Below are 19319 nucleotides of genomic sequence, written 5' to 3'. Positions count from 1 at the left end.
CCCACTTTCCATTCCACTACTCCCACCACCAACTTCCACTGCACCTTTCCTTCCACTTATTCCATCAACCACCGACTCCCTCACAATTTTATATCACCTTCCCTTTACACCACTATACCAACTAAAACATTTTATATCAGCTAAGGGAAGCTTTAACTCTGTTTCAAACAAATCACCACAATTTATTCTCACAAGAAAAACGCAGATGGAGGGCCTTATTCACCAAATTCCCTCTTTCAAGAACAGAACTTGAACTTACAAAGTTTTTGTTGCTGCATGCTTTCACACCACAAGAAGCTTGGTTTTAAAGGACTCTCCCTCAACAGATCAACAAATCAGTATCACAAGGTTTTCTCCACACTGAATAGATCCTAGACCTTGCCTTAAATATTTATTTTCGCAACAATTGTTTTAGAACTCAAGGCCTTTCCCCAAAATTTCAACTTCACCGAGCATCAGATAGAAATGCATACATATACATATATTTAGTGCATCTTTTCGATCATAAACATACTTTACTATGAAAATAGATATGTATACATAATCTGTGCATATACATCAATGAAAGCATGATTTGTTTTAAAAATGAAAAGAAGAGTAGAAAAAAAAAAAGTCTTGAAGCTTTAACTTTCTCTGTTCGAACTTGTTGTGTTGAGTCGGGAGGTGGACGGAGGCACGGCACGGCAGCGGCGCTGCTGTCGCCCGGCCACGGTGAGAGAGAGGGAGCTAGGGCTCGGGCGCCGCTCTTCGCGGTGGGATGTCGGGCCTGTTTCAGCCGAGAGAAGAGTGAAGCCGAGGGTGCATGTCTTCTGTTGGCTGGGTCAGAACTTGTCGGCGGCGGTCTGGCAGCCGCTGTTCGTCGGAGGGAGATGAGGGAGGCTGGGTTTGGCGGCGGTGGTGCCGCTGCTGCCCAGCCAAGGACGGGCAGAGAGGGAGTTTCAGAGGGTGAGCGGCGACGGCGGGGCGAAGCTACTGCCGTCGGCTGCCGAGTCAAGTCAGGGAAGGGGCGTTTGGCTGTGAGCCGGCAGACGGCTGTAGTGGCGTGAAGCTGCTGCTGTCAGTCTGGCCGAGTAAGTGAGAGAGAGAGAAAACTTGAGGGCGGTGGTCGTGGATTTGGGCTTCGGCTGCTGTATTTCAAGGCACCGCTCCTCGCCGGGGGCCGTGAGCGGCGCAAGGAGCGTCTGCGTGTGTGGGTTCTTATGAGGGAGATCGAGGAAGATGGAGGCGGCAGCCTTCCAGCCGTGAGTTCGCCGGAGATGAGTCGCAGCGGCCGGAAGAGAGAGAGAGAGAGATCGCCGCTGCTGAGTGTGTTCCCGGTGACTGGTGTGTGTGTGTGCGTGCGTCTGTGAGTGTGAGAGTGACGAGATGGGGGGGATGGCGCGGCGTGTGTTGGTTTGTGAGGTGGGGGAAGAGTGAGAGGGAGACTTGAGGTCGAAGGGAAGGAGAGAGGAGGCGGAGCCGCCGGCCTCCGGGGACGGTGCTGCCGTCCGGTGGTGGTGGCGGGAGAGGCAGAGAGCGAGAGAGAGTGAGCGGCTGTGAGGAAGAGAGATGTGTGAGTGTGAGTCTGTGACCGATGGGGGAAGAAAAGGGGGGTGGGGATATTGGGCTAGGGTTGGGCTTGGGAGTTGGGTTTTGCAGATGGGCCGATTTTAATTTAATTGGCTGATGGGCCTTGCTTTATTTTTTTTTTTTTTTAGTTGGGTCTCTTTTATTTAAAAGATGGGCTGCAGTATTCTATTAAGGTGCTGGGCCCTTTATTTAATTAAAACAGTTGGACCAATTTTAAAGAGGTTTTGGGCTTTGCAGTTCTTAATAAAATGGACTAAACTTATTAATTAATTGGACTTCATAATTGAGTTTGATTCATTATTATTTTAAAGAATTATTTGCATAATAATATTATATTATTATTATGTGCATATTTTAAGTGAATTACTTATTATATGCTAAGCATGACATGAAATTGCATTTATACTTGCAATAAAAGTATTTAATTGGTTTTAATTATAATTCCAATTTTTAAGAAAATCGAGTAAGGATATTGTTGGTGTCCTTAACTCAAGAATTTAGTTTTCAATTATTTATTTACTAAATTTTGGAAACCCGGCGTGATGAATCAAGTATGTTTAGTACATCCACTAAGACTTTAAGTTAGCTTCACGAGACCTATTAAGAATAGAATTTCTTGTAGGCTTTGTGACCAGGGAGATTAGCGCTGCTTCCCAAGACAGGTTTATATGTGATTATGATCTTCAGGCTTTGCCTAACCAGGTGGGCATTACTTTTACTATACGTATATAGAGATCCCCTGCGTGTCGTAGGCCTCTTATACGAATATATATGCATGAGATGATTTTAACTGTTAATTTCAGTTTATTATTATGCCCAAATGATAAATGACTCTTATGAAATGAAAATGAAATGTTTATGAAATGAAATGAAATGTTTATGAAATGAAATGAAATGTTTATGAAATGATTGACTGCCAAAAATGTTTATGTTTTTATATGTATCCTATCTGTGTTGGTTCGCCAATTTTAAAGGAAATCCAATTGGGATCCTATGCTAGACAAAGGTCGCTAGCTAGGGTTAACGTGTACACTTATGGAGACCGCGAGTCGCTTGCGACCGGTCTTGGCGTCCGTGGTAAGGAGGCCTCCTTCCCGGCGCGTGACAGAAAGGAACAGATATGGATCATATGAAGGAAAATGATCGGCCGATCGACTTTATGAAAATGAAAGAAATATTTTAGTAAGCGCAGGTCATTTAAGAAAACCCCTGTGTGTTACTGTTATGGCAGTTCAATTTATATATGTATGCATGTTGTATTTTCGGCTATGCCCACTGAGTATTTTTATACTCAGCCCTGCATGTATTTCTAAATGTGCAGGTTGAGCAGTTGATGGAATGGAATGATGTTGAGCGGGTATTCCTTTGACATTTCAAGAAATGTAACCTTGAGGATACATCTTCATATGTATATCTCACACGTTTTTCCGCTGCAAAACACTTTGATTAGGATAACTCTATGTTATGAAGTTGTGACACGTGTTATTGGGTAACCCACCTTAATCAGTTCTCCTTTATGTGTATGTGTTATAAGTATCCAAATGATCATATATGATCATAGCTTTTTTATTTATGAGTGACATTTCCATATACTTTAATGTTAAGTAATTGTCCATTTCCATTTCTTATTGTTCACCCCAAGTCATAACCCCGGTTAACCCGTCATTGGGATAGTGGGCTGTGACAATAAGTATTTCCTGTCATTCTATATTTTGTAATTACTTGAACACTGAATACTAAACTCTAAACCTTGAATACTAAACCCTAACCCTTGAATGCTAAACCCAAACGGAAATATTTACTTTTATGTAGTCTAACATATACATTTCTTTGTACAAATGTATACTTTTATGTTTCTTTGATTATTTTCTTCGTTATTCTAGTATTTATTTATTCGTTATTCAAAATAATTATTATTATAATAAAAAATAATTATTGACATGAAGAATGTAATATTTTAAAATATTATACTTTTCACAAAAATATATAAAAAAGACAAGAGAAAAACAATAAATAAAAAATGAAAAAAAAAAAAGAAAATACCGAAAAGATAAAAAAATCAAAATATATAAAATAATGCAAAAGAAAAAAAAAACAGTAAAAAAATACTGAAAAGGAAAAAAAAAGAAAATAAATAAAAAATAAACTGCAAAAAGTAAAATAAAAATAATAATAAAAAAAAAGAAAACAGGAAAAGGAAAAAAAAAACAAATAAAAAAAAAGAGAAACAAACCCAGAAAAAGAAAATTCAAAAAAGTGTAAAACAAAAGGGGGGGAGAAGAAAAAAAACGCTGAAATAAGGGGTTTCGGAACTGGAGACCTATTGAAAAGTGAAGTGATATGCGCCTATTACCACTGAGCCACCATTCAACCATGCATATTTTCCCTTAAAATAAATATATAAACGTTGATTAGGCGGGTGACCGCATACCATGCGGGCGCCCGCATGCAAGTTTTTGCGTAAAATTAATTATTATTATTAACACTATCTCTAAAGTAAATATTTTTCTCTATTCATATTATATTTAATCATTTTTATTAAATTTTGTGTCATTGCATACTAGGACCATTTTGAATGAACGGAGGAATTATTTTATTAATTTTGGAATGCAAATGCCCCTTAGATCATTAAAATAATCTGCCTAAATTTTTGATTTTATTTTATTTTTAGCATGCATTAGCCGTGAGTTGTGTAACGGCAACTAATGACACTGTTAGAATATCCACTGACCTCGATAATAGAACATATAATGTGTGAAAAAAGTAATTATACTTAGAATTCATAAATAGTTAAATACTTAAATATGAGGAAGTAGGGTTGTGGAAGAAGTTTTAGAAAATTTAAAGTTGAAGATGTTATGTGGCACTAGAGTGGGAAGCACCACTGTGTAAGCCGAGTAGACAGTCTGGTAAATCCCCGGGAATGATTAATTTCTTCATATAAAAAGATCTGCAAATTGAATGCCACAAAAAGCTAGCTGTCTAATACTAAAATAAGTATTCTAACTCGAGCCCATTTACTGAGGAAATGCCAAAGAAGGCAAGAATAAACAAATTAGTGCTAGTATTCTAACTTCCATCATCAGCTACAACTTTCAACAAACACAAGAAAATTCGATAAAACCTATAGCAGTAGAAAACCGAAACACTTGGTGAATACAGAACTTATTCCTTTCACCCAAATGCAGCATATTGGGTGAACTGAGAGCCAAAATTTAATTATAAAACAATTGCAGAAACTGATAATAAGAATATATGATGATGATGATGATGATGATGATGAGTTCTTTTACTTAGTCCTTGTACTTCATCTCAGACATCTTGAACCCCGGCATGTCAAATGAGGACGAGAATTTCTCAACATCGGCCTTGAGTTCTTCGATCTCTTTGTTGTTAACAAGGCCCTTGTTGAAGTCCTTCAATAGCTTACCATGCTCTTTCTGGATCTTCAATGTGATGGACACAGCCCTATGCAGGAATTCGGCAATCTGCTCAAAGTCTTTCTCAACCAAACCTCTAGAGGTCATGGCGGGAGTACCTGAAACACAGCATTTACCACTTCAATATCTCAGGCCAGTTGATTCGCCAAACTAGTAACTCATGCTGCCCGGTGATGTTTACTTTGAATGATAGCTAAGATAGATAAAAATAATATATAGGCTAATCAGCCACATACTTTGATGGATTGAACAATTTTTGAGTTTGTTTGATTGTCTAGTCCTCCAAATACCCAATCATATGCATTGTCAATATAATCTATCACCCAAAGTAAAGTAACTCATACCACAAAGACAGTACCATCTCAAAAACTCAATATAATCTATCACCCAATTACTCTGCTTTGTTTCACAAAAACTCAAAAACATTCTACAAAGTCATTCTAAAATCACATAAATGAGAACATATCTTCAAAGAAGTTGTATCAATTAGGGTGATACTCAATCACAGGCTCACAGCTAGAGTTCTAATGATGCTAATAAACACTTTTTTTGTGTTCCCACATTGCACAGAAGGTGAGTTCTTGGAGTTGCCACTCTAATTAATGCGATGATGCTGAAATCTCATACTTGCTTAAAATTAAACAGTGATGAACCACTAGCAAAAAGAAGATAAAATGATGCTCACCGATGCGAACCCCTCCAGGGGATAATGCACTGCTGTCACCAAACACAGCATTCTTGTTGACAGTAATGTTGCACAGGTCGCAGAGCTTTTCAACCTTGTTCCCTGAAGAAGCCACAGCAGATGAGTGGTGCATAAATGGAAATTATGACTTAACTGAATACTATTCTTTTCTGAGAAAAAAACGAAACCATAGCTGTTACCTGTCAATCCAAGAGGGCGAAGATCCCACAGAACCAAGTGGTTCTCCGTTCCACCAGTGACAAGATTGTATCCCTTGCTCATAAGATAGTTGCCTACAGCAACTGCATTGGCCCTAACTTGCTTAGCATATGCCTTGAACGCAGGGGACGATGCCTGTTTCAAGGCCACAGCAAGAGCACCAATCTGATGATTGTGTGGACCTCCCTGAAGGGAGGGAAACACAGCAAAATTTATCTTGTCCTCGAAATCATATACAGCATCTTCCGGCTGGCCCTTCTTGGGTGGCTTTGGACCCTTTCTGTAGAAGATCATGCCAGCTCTGGGACCCCTCAAGCTCTTGTGAGTGGTAGTTGTGACTATGTCGCAGTACTCGAAAGGATCGGCCGCTTCCTAAACAAATTTACCATAATTAAAATTACCAGATTGAAGCTCCAAGTTTCTATATTAATTGCATTCTGAATTTATTTACATCTAGATGGCTACAAGATGAGGATTTCAAACCCCTTTTTTCTTGTTAGGCACAACACTAAAGAGATTCAAGATTTGATAACTACCACAACGTAGATAAACCATCAAACATATTTGATCTGGAAAGGAAAAAAAGGCATCTTGATAAGAAAACTCTAGACTAATGGAGTTTCACACTGTCACTGATGTCCACTTGAAATATAAATACATGTCATGAAACAAATAGTACTACATTTAACATCCAGCAAAAACAATTTCAAACCCCCCTTGACTAAGGACTATATAACACACCCAATTCATTAATCATTTCATTATGTGGAATTGCGCCTGCATGGATAGCTGATATATTGGAAAACCATGAATAAAATAATAATAAAAAAAAGCATACATTTCTACAATTTCAAACAAAGGAATCAATAATCCAAAGAAAAGAATAATATAATCCACATTCCACCATCTGTTCCTACTATAGAATAAAATCAATCGTAATGCGGAGATCAGGCTTAGATGAAAAAATAGAAATAAAAATTGGAGATGGAAATGGAGTGGGTACCTGAGCAGCAACGAGGCCACTAATATGCGCCATATCGCAGAGCAAGAGAGCCCCGACCTTATCGGCAACTTCCCTAAACCTCTTGTAATCCCAATCCCTGGGATAAGCACTCCCGCCGCAGATGATCATTCGGGGTCTGAAATCGAGGGCCTTCTCCTCGAGGCGGTCGTAATCAATGTAGCCGGTCTTAGGGTCGACCTTGTAGGGGAGACTCTCGAAGTAGATGGAGGTGGCGCTGATCTTCTTGCCGCCGGAGGTGTAGTAGCCGTGGGTGAGATGGCCGCCGGAGGGGAGGTCGAGGCCCATGATGCGGTCGTGGGGGTTGAGGACGGCGGTGTAGGCGGCGAAATTGGCGGGGGAGCCGCTGTAGGGCTGGACGTTGACGCCCCACTTGGTGGGGTCGAGGCGGTAGGCGTGGAGGGCGCGGGAGCGGGTGAGGTTCTCGATCTCATCGATGAACTCGTTGCCGCCGTAGTAGCGGTTGCCGGGCATGCCCTCGGAGTACTTGTTGGTGAGGGCGCTGCCGAGGGCCTCGATCACCGCGAACGAGGTGAAGTTCTCCGACGCGATCAGCTCGATGCCGCGGCATTGACGACGCTTCTCCTTCTCGATCAGGTCGTGGATGTCGGGATCCACCACGGAAAGCGGGGTGTTGCCCCACTCGGAAACTGGATCCATTTCGCCGAAGAGTGTGTGTGAGAGAAAGAGAGAGAGAGAGGAAGAGAGAATGCACAAAGTGAAAGTGGGAGGTTGAGATGTGATTTAAGGAGGAGGATATGTGGGCAAGTTTACATCACCATAATCACCTTAGGTGGTTGGGAATGGGATCAATTTCTTTTCTTTTTATTTTTCAATAATAATAGTGTTTCCACATAAACTTTGTGAATGAAAATTACAGTTTGGGAGATTTTTGTTTATTTTGTCATAGTTTAGGTATTCAATTTTAATATAGTTCGCGATATTTTTATTAAAATATAAATAATTCCGATATTTAATTATAATTATGTATAATTCAAGATGTTTAAAATTGAATCGGTGAAAATTTTATAATTTAAAAGAACACAAAGTCATAAATGATGTAATATTCAAAATAAAATTAAAAATGCATTATACCAAATTAATCGTCCACTAATATCCTAATTAACTTTCACTAGTTAATCTTTTAATTTTTAGAGAAAGACCAAAATAATTTTTTCAAGGAAGACATCCATTGATCATAAATTTATGTATTTTTATATAAATATATTATAAGAAGGCAAAAATTATGAATTTAAAGATCGATAAATTTATAAAAATGTTAACACCTGATTGTCTATATTTATATAAAAACGACTATGACTTTGTTAAAGGAGTAATTGATTATTCATTTTTGGCCCACTTTCCAACTTATTCTCAAATTTATGCAAATGATTCATAACAACTTCATTATATTTTACTTCATTTAACTGTCATAACACTACAATAAAAATAAGTAATATTCTTCAATTATAACATACTTATTTAATAGTAGCATTTACTAGAATTCGTGCTACGAAAAAATACACACTCTTAAAGAACCTAGAGAGCATTAAACAAGAAAGCTATCTATTCAATTTTGTGAACGATAGAAAATAAATTGCACAAAATATAAAATTAAAAAATTATTTACTTTTCATTACAAACCTTAAAAATGTTTTTAGTGCTTTACCTTAAACTTTACCAACAATACTCTCAATCTACAACGGCAATGGTTGGATCTTGGTAAGCCACGGTGTCGGTGATTGTCAGGTGAGGGGTGAATCAAAATCTTATTTTTTGATGAGAGAGACAGAGAGAGTGCGAAAGAGGTGATTGGTAGCGTGGCTGGCCACGCGCTCAAATGGGAGGCGTAAGCAGTGGGTGGTAGTTGGCAAATTTAATTCTCAACGCCGAGACTTCCATGCATCACTCATTTGGAATTTAAAAGATCGGAGTTAAGTACTACTAAATTAATTTTTATTAAAAAGAGAAAGAGAAAAAACGAACCAAGAACCCTTGAGTGCACAAACAACAAACTAAGGGCCGAGCCTCATTAAAACCCTTTTTAAAGCAAACCTGGTCGGAAAATCCTTAAAAGGGAAAAAGAGTACTCGTCTAAACAAGGAGCTGTGTGGGAACGGAAGTGAGACAACTTCAGAGATTCCGGCCGAACCATCACCCCTAAGCAGCTCGGTTCCCGAACACATCAAAGCAAACCAACAAAAGAGAACAAGCAAAGAACAAGCAAAAACACAACCAACCAAAAAGGAACCAAAATGAAAACCAGAAACAGCACGACACCAGCCACAACTAGCGAAGCTAAAAGGAAAATCAGCAGACCAAGAAAAACCATGTAAACGGAAGAAGTAGGAACCATCCCAACACCAACAGACAACCGAAACCCCAACGAAGCAACCGCACCTGTCGCGAGAAGCATCCAACCTATTCGAAACAAACACTAACACCTTAAAGCACCATTCTAACAAAGCTATGGGTAGAAAAATCACGAGCCACCGCATGTTTAATATCGTCAATCGCATAAGGCCACCATCCCTCTTGTCTATCATCATTGGCCATTATGTCCGCGGGGTGATTTCCTTCCCGAAAGATGTGAGTAACAATCAAAGAAAAACCATGAAGACGACGAAGAACCTGCTTCCAGGAAGCTAAGAAACGCCAGGGAACATTCGTGGAGCGATTCTCCAACAACCGCACCACATACATCGAATCGGACTCAACCCAAAGATGAAGCCAGCCACGATCATGAGCAATATTAATAGCAGTAATAACCGCGAGAAGCTCAGCTTCAAAAGCAAACCCACTACCACCCTTGATGTGAAAACAGCCACGGACATAAGCAAAATTATCCCTAAAAACTCCTCCCGCGGCAATACGACCAGGAGCCCCTTTAGCAGAGCCATCGGTGTTGACCTTAATCCAATAAGTCACCGGAGGCCACCAATAAACCTCCACCATGCGAGGGGGAGGAGCAGCTCGACTGCCAATTCCAAGACTTCTAACAATCACGTAGTCAGTCCAATTATTCTTGATGGTACAAAGCCGTGAAAAATTAGAATCCATCTCTTTAAAATAAGCTTTAACAAAAGTAAGAATCGACCGAGCCTCAAAACGGAGATCATCGAAAACAAGCGCATTCCTACAGTCCCATATCTTCCACAGGATCGAAATAATGCCTCCTTTCCAAAAAGCCAAAATTTGGGGGCTGAAGCAAGCATTCCAAGCCAGCACTAAAAAAGTGTGAATATCCAAGCAACTTAACAGATCCGTTTTATGAAACCAGACCAGAAACGTTTCCCAAATGTAACTAATCCGAGGACAGCTCCACATGATATGCTCAATGGTTTCAGCATCCATATAACAAAAGGGACAACCATTAGGAGTGACCATACCTTGTCTAACGAGAGTATCCAAGGTTGGAAGACGCCCATGAAGAATCCTCCAGCATAAGATCGAACGACGAATCGGAATGTACGGTTCCCAAATCCATGTCCCCCATTTCACCATAGTGTAACGATGACAATTCTTGGAGAAGGCTAAAGCCGCCGAGACATCCCCCTTGAGCGAATGCTTCCAATATCTAGAATCTTTTTCCTCGGTCATAGGAATCAATAAAATATCAGCCACCACCTCAGGAAAATAATTCACAAACGAAGGCGAGAAATGCCACAGACCATCGTAGTAGTAATCTTTCACAGAGAAATGGAGATAATCATGCATGTAGTGAGGAATTTTGAGCTTATCCACCAAAATGTAACCCAGCCAATCATCCTTCCAAAAATTAGTATTAGCACCATTATTGATGCAAGAGTAAGAATCAACCACCAAGGGATCAATCTTCTGTTTCACGCCGAGCCAAATAGTCGAATTAGCAATATTTTGCTTAGCATAGCTGAAGGTCGTGAGGTATCTGGACCTCATAATCCGATGAGCCCAATCATCACCTTTTATCATCTTCCATGCCAGCTTCATCAAAAAAGATTTATTCATTAAGGTAAAAGAACGAATGCCAAGACCCCCTTCCTCTTTAGGAGCGCACACCCGTCTCCAACTAACAGAACAACGCGGTTGCTGATCAATGCTGCCCGTCCAAATGAAATTACGACATTTACGGTCAAGCGAATGCAATAACGATTTAGGCCATTTATAAACCATCATCGAATGCACAATCGAACTCTGAATCACAGACCTCACCAAACATAAACGGCCTGCGATAGACAGTTGAAGACCTTTCCACCTTGCAAACTTTTGGACAATTTTATCAAAGATCGGCATGAGATACGAGGCCCGCGGACGACCAACAAATATAGGAACTCCCAAATACGTCATCGGAAGATTCCCCACAGAGAAACCCATGACACGCTGAATAGCCCTTCTCCTATCCGTAGTCACGCCCCTAGCGAAGTAGAGATTCGATTTCTCCTGACTGCAAACCTGACCAGAAATCGAACCATAATAATTCAGAATTTCCTTGATCTTTCGAGCATTACGAACCGTAGCAGTGCTAAAAAGGATAATATCATCAGCATAAAATAAGTGTGTTGGAAAATTAGTGGCCCGGCTGAAACCCATCGGACTAAGGTGTCTCGATTCCACACAACTGCTGATAAGGTGACTCAGGACGTCTTCCGCAATCCCAAATAAAATCGGTGACAACGGATCACCCTGCCTAACCCCACGAGAACAAGAGAAGTACCCCGAAAGCTGACCATTGTAAAGAATGGAGAGCCGGGCAGAGCTAAAAATGATCCAAATCCAATTGACGAACTTCTCATGATATCCATTCGCTCTCAAAACTTGCATAATGAACTCCCAGCGGATGGTGTCAAAAGCCTTACGAATGTCAATTTTGCAAGCCATATTCGAACCCCGATTCGTACGTTGCATCGAGTTGAATCCCTCAGAGCTGAGCATAATGCAATCATGGATGTTGCGACCACTAATGAAACCAAATTGGTTATTAGAGATATGAGTGGACGCAATCCTGCTAAGCCTTGACGCCAAGATTTTGGAAATGATTTTAAAGAAGAAGTTCGACAGAACGATGGGCCTCAAATTAGCAACAGTTGAAACATCCTTCTTCTTTGGGATAAGAATCATTGTACTGGAATTGCAACCAGTAGGTAAATAAGAAGACCGGAAAAAAGTTTGAACAGCACTGACCACATCCGTCTTAATAATTTCCCAGCAAGTCTGAAAGAAGGAACCAGAGAAACCATCAGGTCCAGGGGCACTATTAGCGTCCATTCCAAAGACCTCCGCCGCAATCTCACTCTCCGCAGGTATACTGACCAAAAAATTATTCTGAGCATCCGAAACCGCCAGATCAAAAAGTGCCTCAATCTCCAAAGGGTCAGCGCTCGGGCTTCCATCATCCATGAAAAGAGCCGAGAAGTGTCCGATGATATGTTGCTCAATAATACTCGGATCATAGACATCCACACCATCAATATTCAAGCGAGTAATCAAAGTATTCCTCCGTTTGAATTTTATCATTCTGTGAAAGAAAGTCGTATTTCTATCCCCATCTTGCAACCACGAGGCACGGCTTTTCTGTTGAAGAAGATTATTTTTTCTAGAAAGCGCAACATTAAGCTCAGCTTGCAAACGAATCTCCTCATCGAAGAGCTCATCAGTATATCCAGTTTCAGAAATCTGGTTCTGGGTGACCGCCAAATGATTCTGAAATAGACCAATCGAATTATCAACGTTGCCAAAAACATCTTTATTCCAGACCTTAATATCATGACGCAGCCTCTTGAGTTTCAACATAACACACAGAATAGGGCAGCTAGTGTTAACAGCAACCGTCCACGAATTCTTCACCATATCTAAGAACGAAGGATGAAGGGTCCACATATTCAGAAATCTGAAGTGTCTTATGCCAGATGGAGTAACCTGACGGCACTGCAGAACTAACGGAGAATGATCAGAGGTGAGCCTTGGAAGCGCCGTGGTAACAATAGAATCGCATAAATCAGCAAAACCCTTGGAAAAAAATGCTCTATCAAGGATAGATTCAACATGACGGGGAAAAAACCGACGTCCAGACCAGGTAAAGCGAATCCCTTCAGTCGGAGATTCAATGAATTGAGAATCATCAATGAAAGCGCAGAAGTCCAAGCATGAGCTTCTTGAAGGGGACCTAGAACTGATCCTCTCATTAGAGCCTTTGACTGCGTTAAAATCACCAATAAAGACAGTATTACCCGACGTGAAATGTAGAAGATCATGCCAAAGTTGACGGCGGAGGATCTGGTCATTGGCTCCGTGTATAATAGCTACACGGAAGTTGTAAGTTTGCCAAATACAATCAACGATCACAGATTGGTCAGAGGAAAAAACCATGGTTGCAATTAGGGCTGTCTAAATGGTTATCGGGTTTTGGGTATCCAATTAACCGAACCGAAATTCCCGGGTTTGGGTATCCAATAACCGAAAATTTCGGGTAATGGATCGGTTTCGGTTATTGTTTTTTGGAAATTTCGGTTATCGGTTAACCCAAAAAACCGATCGGGTTAACCGAATAACCGAAAATTATTTTATTAATTATTTAATATATATATTATCAATATATCATATATAATATATTATATATTTGTAAATTAATATATAAATATATATGTAAATTATTTAATATATATATATATTTGTAAATTATTATATATATACATATATTATATATAATATATTTGTAAATTTACAAATATTTACATATATTATATAATTTACAAATATATTATATATTTGTAAATTTACATATATATTATATATTTGTAAATTATTTAATATATATATATATATATATATATATATAATATATTTGTAAATATATATTATATATTTGTAATTTCTTTTAGAGTAGATAGAGCAAAAATTATTTGAATTTTATTTTTTAAATGGGTATTTCGGATACCCAAATAACCCAATTGGTTAACCGAAGCGGGTATTGGGTAACCGAACTTCTAAAACGGTTCGGGAACGGTTATTGAAATTTGGCAATTTCGGGTTCGGGTAACCGAAAATTCGGGTACGGATAACCGAACCCGAACCGATCGACAGCCCTAGTTGCAATCACATCAGGATGAGCAAGAACCCAAATGTTCGAACTTTTAGATGCTCGACAATTTTGATGAATAGGCACCATATTTAAAGAATTCCAGTAGCTCTGCCTCACCTTACGAAACGCCTTCTTAGGTTCAATCAAACCCAAGATAATAGGAGAAAATGAGCTACAGTGCTCCTTAAGTAACCGCTTGGATTCGTCCGTCAAACCACGGACATTCCAGGCGATGATATTCATGAAGATTGATTGAAATGGGCGGAGGAGCCTCCGCATCTTTCCACCTCAGCCGACCAGCTTTCACGGGCGACATTCTCCATCGCCTGAATACAGTCTTTCTTGCTATTGTCAATAACAAAAGCTTCCGGATTATTGCCAGCATCTCCAGCTTTACGAAGACGATGTTTAATACTCTCCTCTGCCTGTTTTGAGATTTGTTCCGCTGCACGATCTGCGAGCTGTTTTTTTGAAGGCCTACCGCGCCGCTTAGCTGCCATACCCGAAGTAATTGGCTCCTTAGCCAATGCCAGAATTTGTTCCAATCTCTGAGCCTTCATAGCATTCTCAAAAGCAACCGCATCAGTTGGTTGCTGTCGGGAATGAATTTCCTCACTTATAACATCCGCTTCAATTGTTTCCTCCTCTTCTGAACTTTCAGAAACATAAACTTCAAGCGGCCTATCGTACACCGATGTCTCCACATTGTTGGTGATAGCGTCCAACATATTCGGCCCTCTGATATCCTCATTATTCCTCAACTGAAATCTAACATTCTCACCACTGATTATGTTCTTAGCATTTTCCTCCTGCTCCAACAGATGAGGCGAAGAGCCTCGATGCGAAGGTTGCGCAACCTTCTGAGTTGTAGATTTTGGTTCATTGTCCTCACCGGAACCTTGCTGCTGTACGCGCGCGGATTTATCAGTTATCTGCTCAGCCTCCAAGATTTGTAACCCAGTTTCTTCACCTCTCAGGTTTTCCAACACAGCAAAAGTGTTTCCAATCGTAGTCCCCGAGCACTGCTTATCTTTAACCGAATGTTGCTGAATCTGTTGATCGCCGACAGGTTGATTTCTATGCTCATGCAAGGCGGCTTCATGTTCGTTGTTCGTAGTCTGAATATGCTCAATTTCTTTCCATTGTTTTCCCCTTGGCTGTTGCGTGGCAATCTTGACGTGAGTAGTTGTCTCGTCAGTTTCCTTTTGAATAGCTTTGAAACATCTGTCAGGAGAGTGTCCTGTTATTTTGCACCTGTTGCAGTAAAGTGGGAGCTTTTCATAAGTGAACTCAATATAAAAAGCGAAATCTCCTTCATCAAAAAGAAGAGTAGTAGGAAGAGGTTTAGACATATCTAACTCGACCAAGACCCTCGCAAACTGTCCAAAATCCTTCTTCACCGAAGCTGCATCGATTCTAATGGGATGCCCAATATATCTCGCAACTCCAGCCAGCACTTCCGCGTGCCAATATTCTATCGGCAAATAGTGTATTCTCACCCACACATTAGCCAACGAAGAATGCTCCTTGAAGGGATCGAAATTCCTTGACCATTCCCTGAGTCGAAGATGACCATTAAGAAGTTCCCAAGTGTTTTTAACCTTGGCACAGGTTTTGTCCGCCTCACTTTGAAAAACCAAAGTGTAGTAGCCTTTTCCAAGGGGAATAAGTTGCCAAGAAGAAGCAATTCCCCATAAATCATTCAACTCCTTTTTTAACATCATTGCCGGCTTCGGTTTTTCACCTTTACGAAGCAAAAGTCTTCCTGTCAAAGCATATTGAAATTCCGAAACTTGTTTGATAAGAAGATCTTTGGGCATTTTGAAACAGAACTGATCACCCTCCTTCATGGGACATAGTGCATGAAAGTTATGAGCAGCTACGTCAGAGCGTCGTTGCCCCCTGTTAGAAGCCATCTCCGCATAGGATTTGTGGGCATCAATCTTCTCTCCCATATCAGTAACTTGTTGACGAACCGAATTCGTGGGAATAGTTGTCGAAGAGGAAGCCGCCGCCCCATTAGGGTTAGGATTGGGATTCCCTTGTGCTTGCGTAAGGGAAGTACCATCCGGAACCACAAGCGTACGTTGAGGTCCCTTTGAGCCATGAGAAAAGACCATCATTCCAGACTGTTCGTTGGCGTTGTTCAAAGCTAAATTCGGATTAGCAGAAGTAGCAGGCGAAACCAAACTAGGGTGTTTCCTTGGGGAAGAAACATCACGAGCATTCGGGTTAAAATTGTTAGAAACGAGTGGAAGGTTCAGGCCCCCTTTGCCCGACATGATTCAGCAAGAGAGGACGCCGGAATGCGAAAAAGAAACCACAAAGCTTTCACTGGCATTTCATCAAACACCTTATAGGCAAACACAAATAAACCCAGAAATTGATTTCACCTACCAGAGTAGCATCGATCCAGGCGAGCAGCAGCTCCAGCGGCTTGTGGCAGCTGCACGTCGGCGTGGAGCTCAGGCGTCGAGCTCGAGCCACCGGCCGGTCGCGAGAGAGTCCGAACTCTGAGGCGAGAAAGAATTCAAAAAAAAAAATTACTGTTCACGCTACTAATAAAAGCATCTACAATAAGTACTACTCTCCAATAAAGAACGGCGCTTAAATGTGGTTTCCATCATTTAAGAGTTCACTCTCCACAATGGGAGAGCTCATCCATTGGCTCTCTAATTTTTCATTTCATTTTGTATTTAATTTTATTATTATTTTTAATTAAATTTTACATTAAATTTAACAATTCAAATTTCATTAAATTTAAAAATTAATCCTATATTGATCGAAAATTAAAATTGCAATACAATTAAATGGATGAAATGGAGCAATTTACAAAAGAAAGAAAAAACAAAAGGGCCAAATGGCCGATTGAAAAATAAAAATTAACATTAAATTTAACAACTTAAATTTTATTATTAAAATAAAAATCTAAAACTACATTGATTGAAAAATAAAAATGCATTACAATATAAATAATAGTTAAAAATTATAATGAAAAATCAGAATTAAATGTAGGATTATTTTGAAGCTACACTAAATTGATTATTGAATCCCACATTAAAAAATATAGTGTTCTCTATCATGTGTAGTACCCTATAAATAACTTAAAACATCTTATATTTCGGAAAGAATGAAGTACTTGATTAAGTTGTACTTCATCTGTCCCATAAAAACATGCATAATTTTCTTTTTTCGTCCATCCCATAAAAAACATGTATAGTCTATTTATAGTAATAATTCTCCCACTAAACATCACAATCAATGTGGGACCTTTTCTCTATTCACAATACACTTTACAAGATTTCTTAAAATCCGTGCCGTCCATACTATGCATGTTTTTATGAGACGAAGTGAGTATTATTTTAACAATCAAGCTTTATCGCTCAAATGCCTCCTAAGGTACATGTACTAAAATGAAAATATATCACACTTATTGTGGACATACTAAAATGACAAAAAAATCATATTTTTCATGGACAAATGGAGCAGTAATTTATATAGTAGTCCTAATTCCGAGCAAAGAAAAATAATATATTAAAAATGGTATAAATTGATGGAATATTAAGAATCTACGGTAATCAGCTCCGTCACTAATATTGCTTATGATTCTTAAATAACTTTCTAACTTTTCTTTATATGGCACTATTATGTTATAATTAATTCTTCATTTATCTTTATTTTTTATATTTTCATCATTCTTAATATATTATTTATTTTTATTTTTTTATATTTTTACATTTTTGTCTTAAAACTCGTGCTCTTCATACTAAAAAATTATTTGGGAACGAAACAATAAAGTAAGATGATTTTATAAACATATCTTTAATTTTAATAGTGCACGTTGGGAACTTAGTTTCAGGTTACCAACTTATTCGAAGAAACATTCATCAGCTGACAATCCCATTATAAAGAAGGTACAACATTCAACTAATTAAACTGAAGTAATTTGTCGATGTTTCACCAAACTTGCACCAACTTTAGCCAAATAGGGGATCTAGCACTATGACTATGCCCCACCTCTATATATGTTCCAACTTAGCATTGTTAATACAATTTTGACTCCAATTCCTACAAATTCATTAAAGTAAACGTAACACTGAGAGAGAGAGAGAGAGAGAGTAGGTAAATACTTGTGTAAACATGACATTTTACATGAAATGTAATCAAAATCGTGTAGAAACTCCAAAAGTCATCTCCAATATTATACTAATGTGTAGAAGCAGTGCGTTCTTCATTGAAATTCTTTGAAAGTTATCAGCTTTATCTTTCATCGGCAAGACTTGGCATCACATGAGTTGTGTGTATATATGGAGATCATATAGTGAAGGCTCCACCGACGACAGCTATAAAAGAGAGTTATATGATATGTGTGTGTTTATTTTTATATAATGAGAGAGTTGAGAGTTGAGAGTAGGAATGGGGCCATTGACATACAGTTGGATCTGTTGAGAAAAAACTAGATCTGGATCTCGCACACATATATATATTCGATATTCCTCCCAAAGTAGTGCTATGCCATTAGCACCGACATTTCTACATTTCATTAATCATTATTCATCATGGACTCAAATATCTTCATCCCATTAATTTAGACAGCGACCATCCATGTTTATGTGTTGAGTTGTAGCATCTGAATTTATATGTGGAATAGTATTGGCCAGAGCCTAAATTCATCAGTGCGAACAAACCGACATATCATAAAATGCGGTTATTGTTGTAATATCTTCTTTATCAAGCAATCCCAAATACAGAGAACAGAGATTTCAGAGAGAAGAGAAGGAGAGAAAACTGATTCTGTATTCTCATTAACCGTATCTCCAAGTTCCATCATATATATATATATATATATATATATATGAATAAGTAATGTACAATATATAATAAATAATATTATTTACAATACTCCCCCTTGGACATTACTTGATTATGTTCATGCCTCTTTCGCTGAAAAACCCTGTGGGAAAAAAACAGTCAAAGAAAAGAGTACATGTGATATGTATAACTTTGTGTTGCATTTGTTGCCTCATTAAAAACCTTAACTAAGAAAATCCAATGAGAAAAACTTAGTAAGGGAAAAAGAGTACAATAAAAATACACCTTCAAGGCATAATGAATTCGCTTCCCCTCAAACTAATAATCTACTAAGCCTACGCATTCCAATATTATGAACATGTTTTTCAAAAGTTGACGTAGGAAGTGATTTTGTGAATAAATCTGCCAGATTATCACAAGAGCGAATTTTATTTATTTTAATTTCGCCGCTCTTCTGGAGCTTATGCGGGTAAAAGAATTTAGGTAATATATGTTTTGTTAAATTTCCTTTAATGT

General features: G+C 38.9%; 1 protein-coding gene and 1 long non-coding RNA gene across 2 annotated transcripts; one reads left to right on the top strand and one right to left on the bottom strand.

Moving 5' to 3' along the window:
* Positions 1 to 3202, top strand: LOC130986735 (uncharacterized). Its single transcript, XR_009089353.1, has 3 exons — positions 1 to 348; positions 2192 to 2271; positions 2891 to 3202. It is a non-coding gene; the product is annotated as an uncharacterized LOC130986735 (long non-coding RNA).
* A 1365-nt stretch (positions 3203 to 4567) lies between these two features.
* On the bottom strand, positions 4568 to 7736 carry LOC130986734 (serine hydroxymethyltransferase 4-like). The gene is made up of 4 exons (XM_057910230.1): positions 6917 to 7736; positions 5895 to 6285; positions 5695 to 5796; positions 4568 to 5107 (listed from the first exon to the last, which is right to left on the bottom strand). The coding sequence occupies exons 1-4, from the start codon at positions 7592 to 7594 to the stop codon at positions 4863 to 4865; spliced, it is 1416 nt and encodes a 471-aa protein (XP_057766213.1). The 5' UTR covers positions 7595 to 7736; the 3' UTR covers positions 4568 to 4862.
* Positions 7737 to 19319: the final 11583 nt, after the last annotated feature.

This window comes from Salvia miltiorrhiza, chromosome 5, assembly GCF_028751815.1.
Source record: "Salvia miltiorrhiza cultivar Shanhuang (shh) chromosome 5, IMPLAD_Smil_shh, whole genome shotgun sequence".
NCBI classification, from domain to species: Eukaryota; Viridiplantae; Streptophyta; class Magnoliopsida; order Lamiales; family Lamiaceae; genus Salvia; species Salvia miltiorrhiza.
Note: the sequence above shows the minus strand (reverse complement) of the source record. Positions and strands in the feature narration are given on the sequence as shown.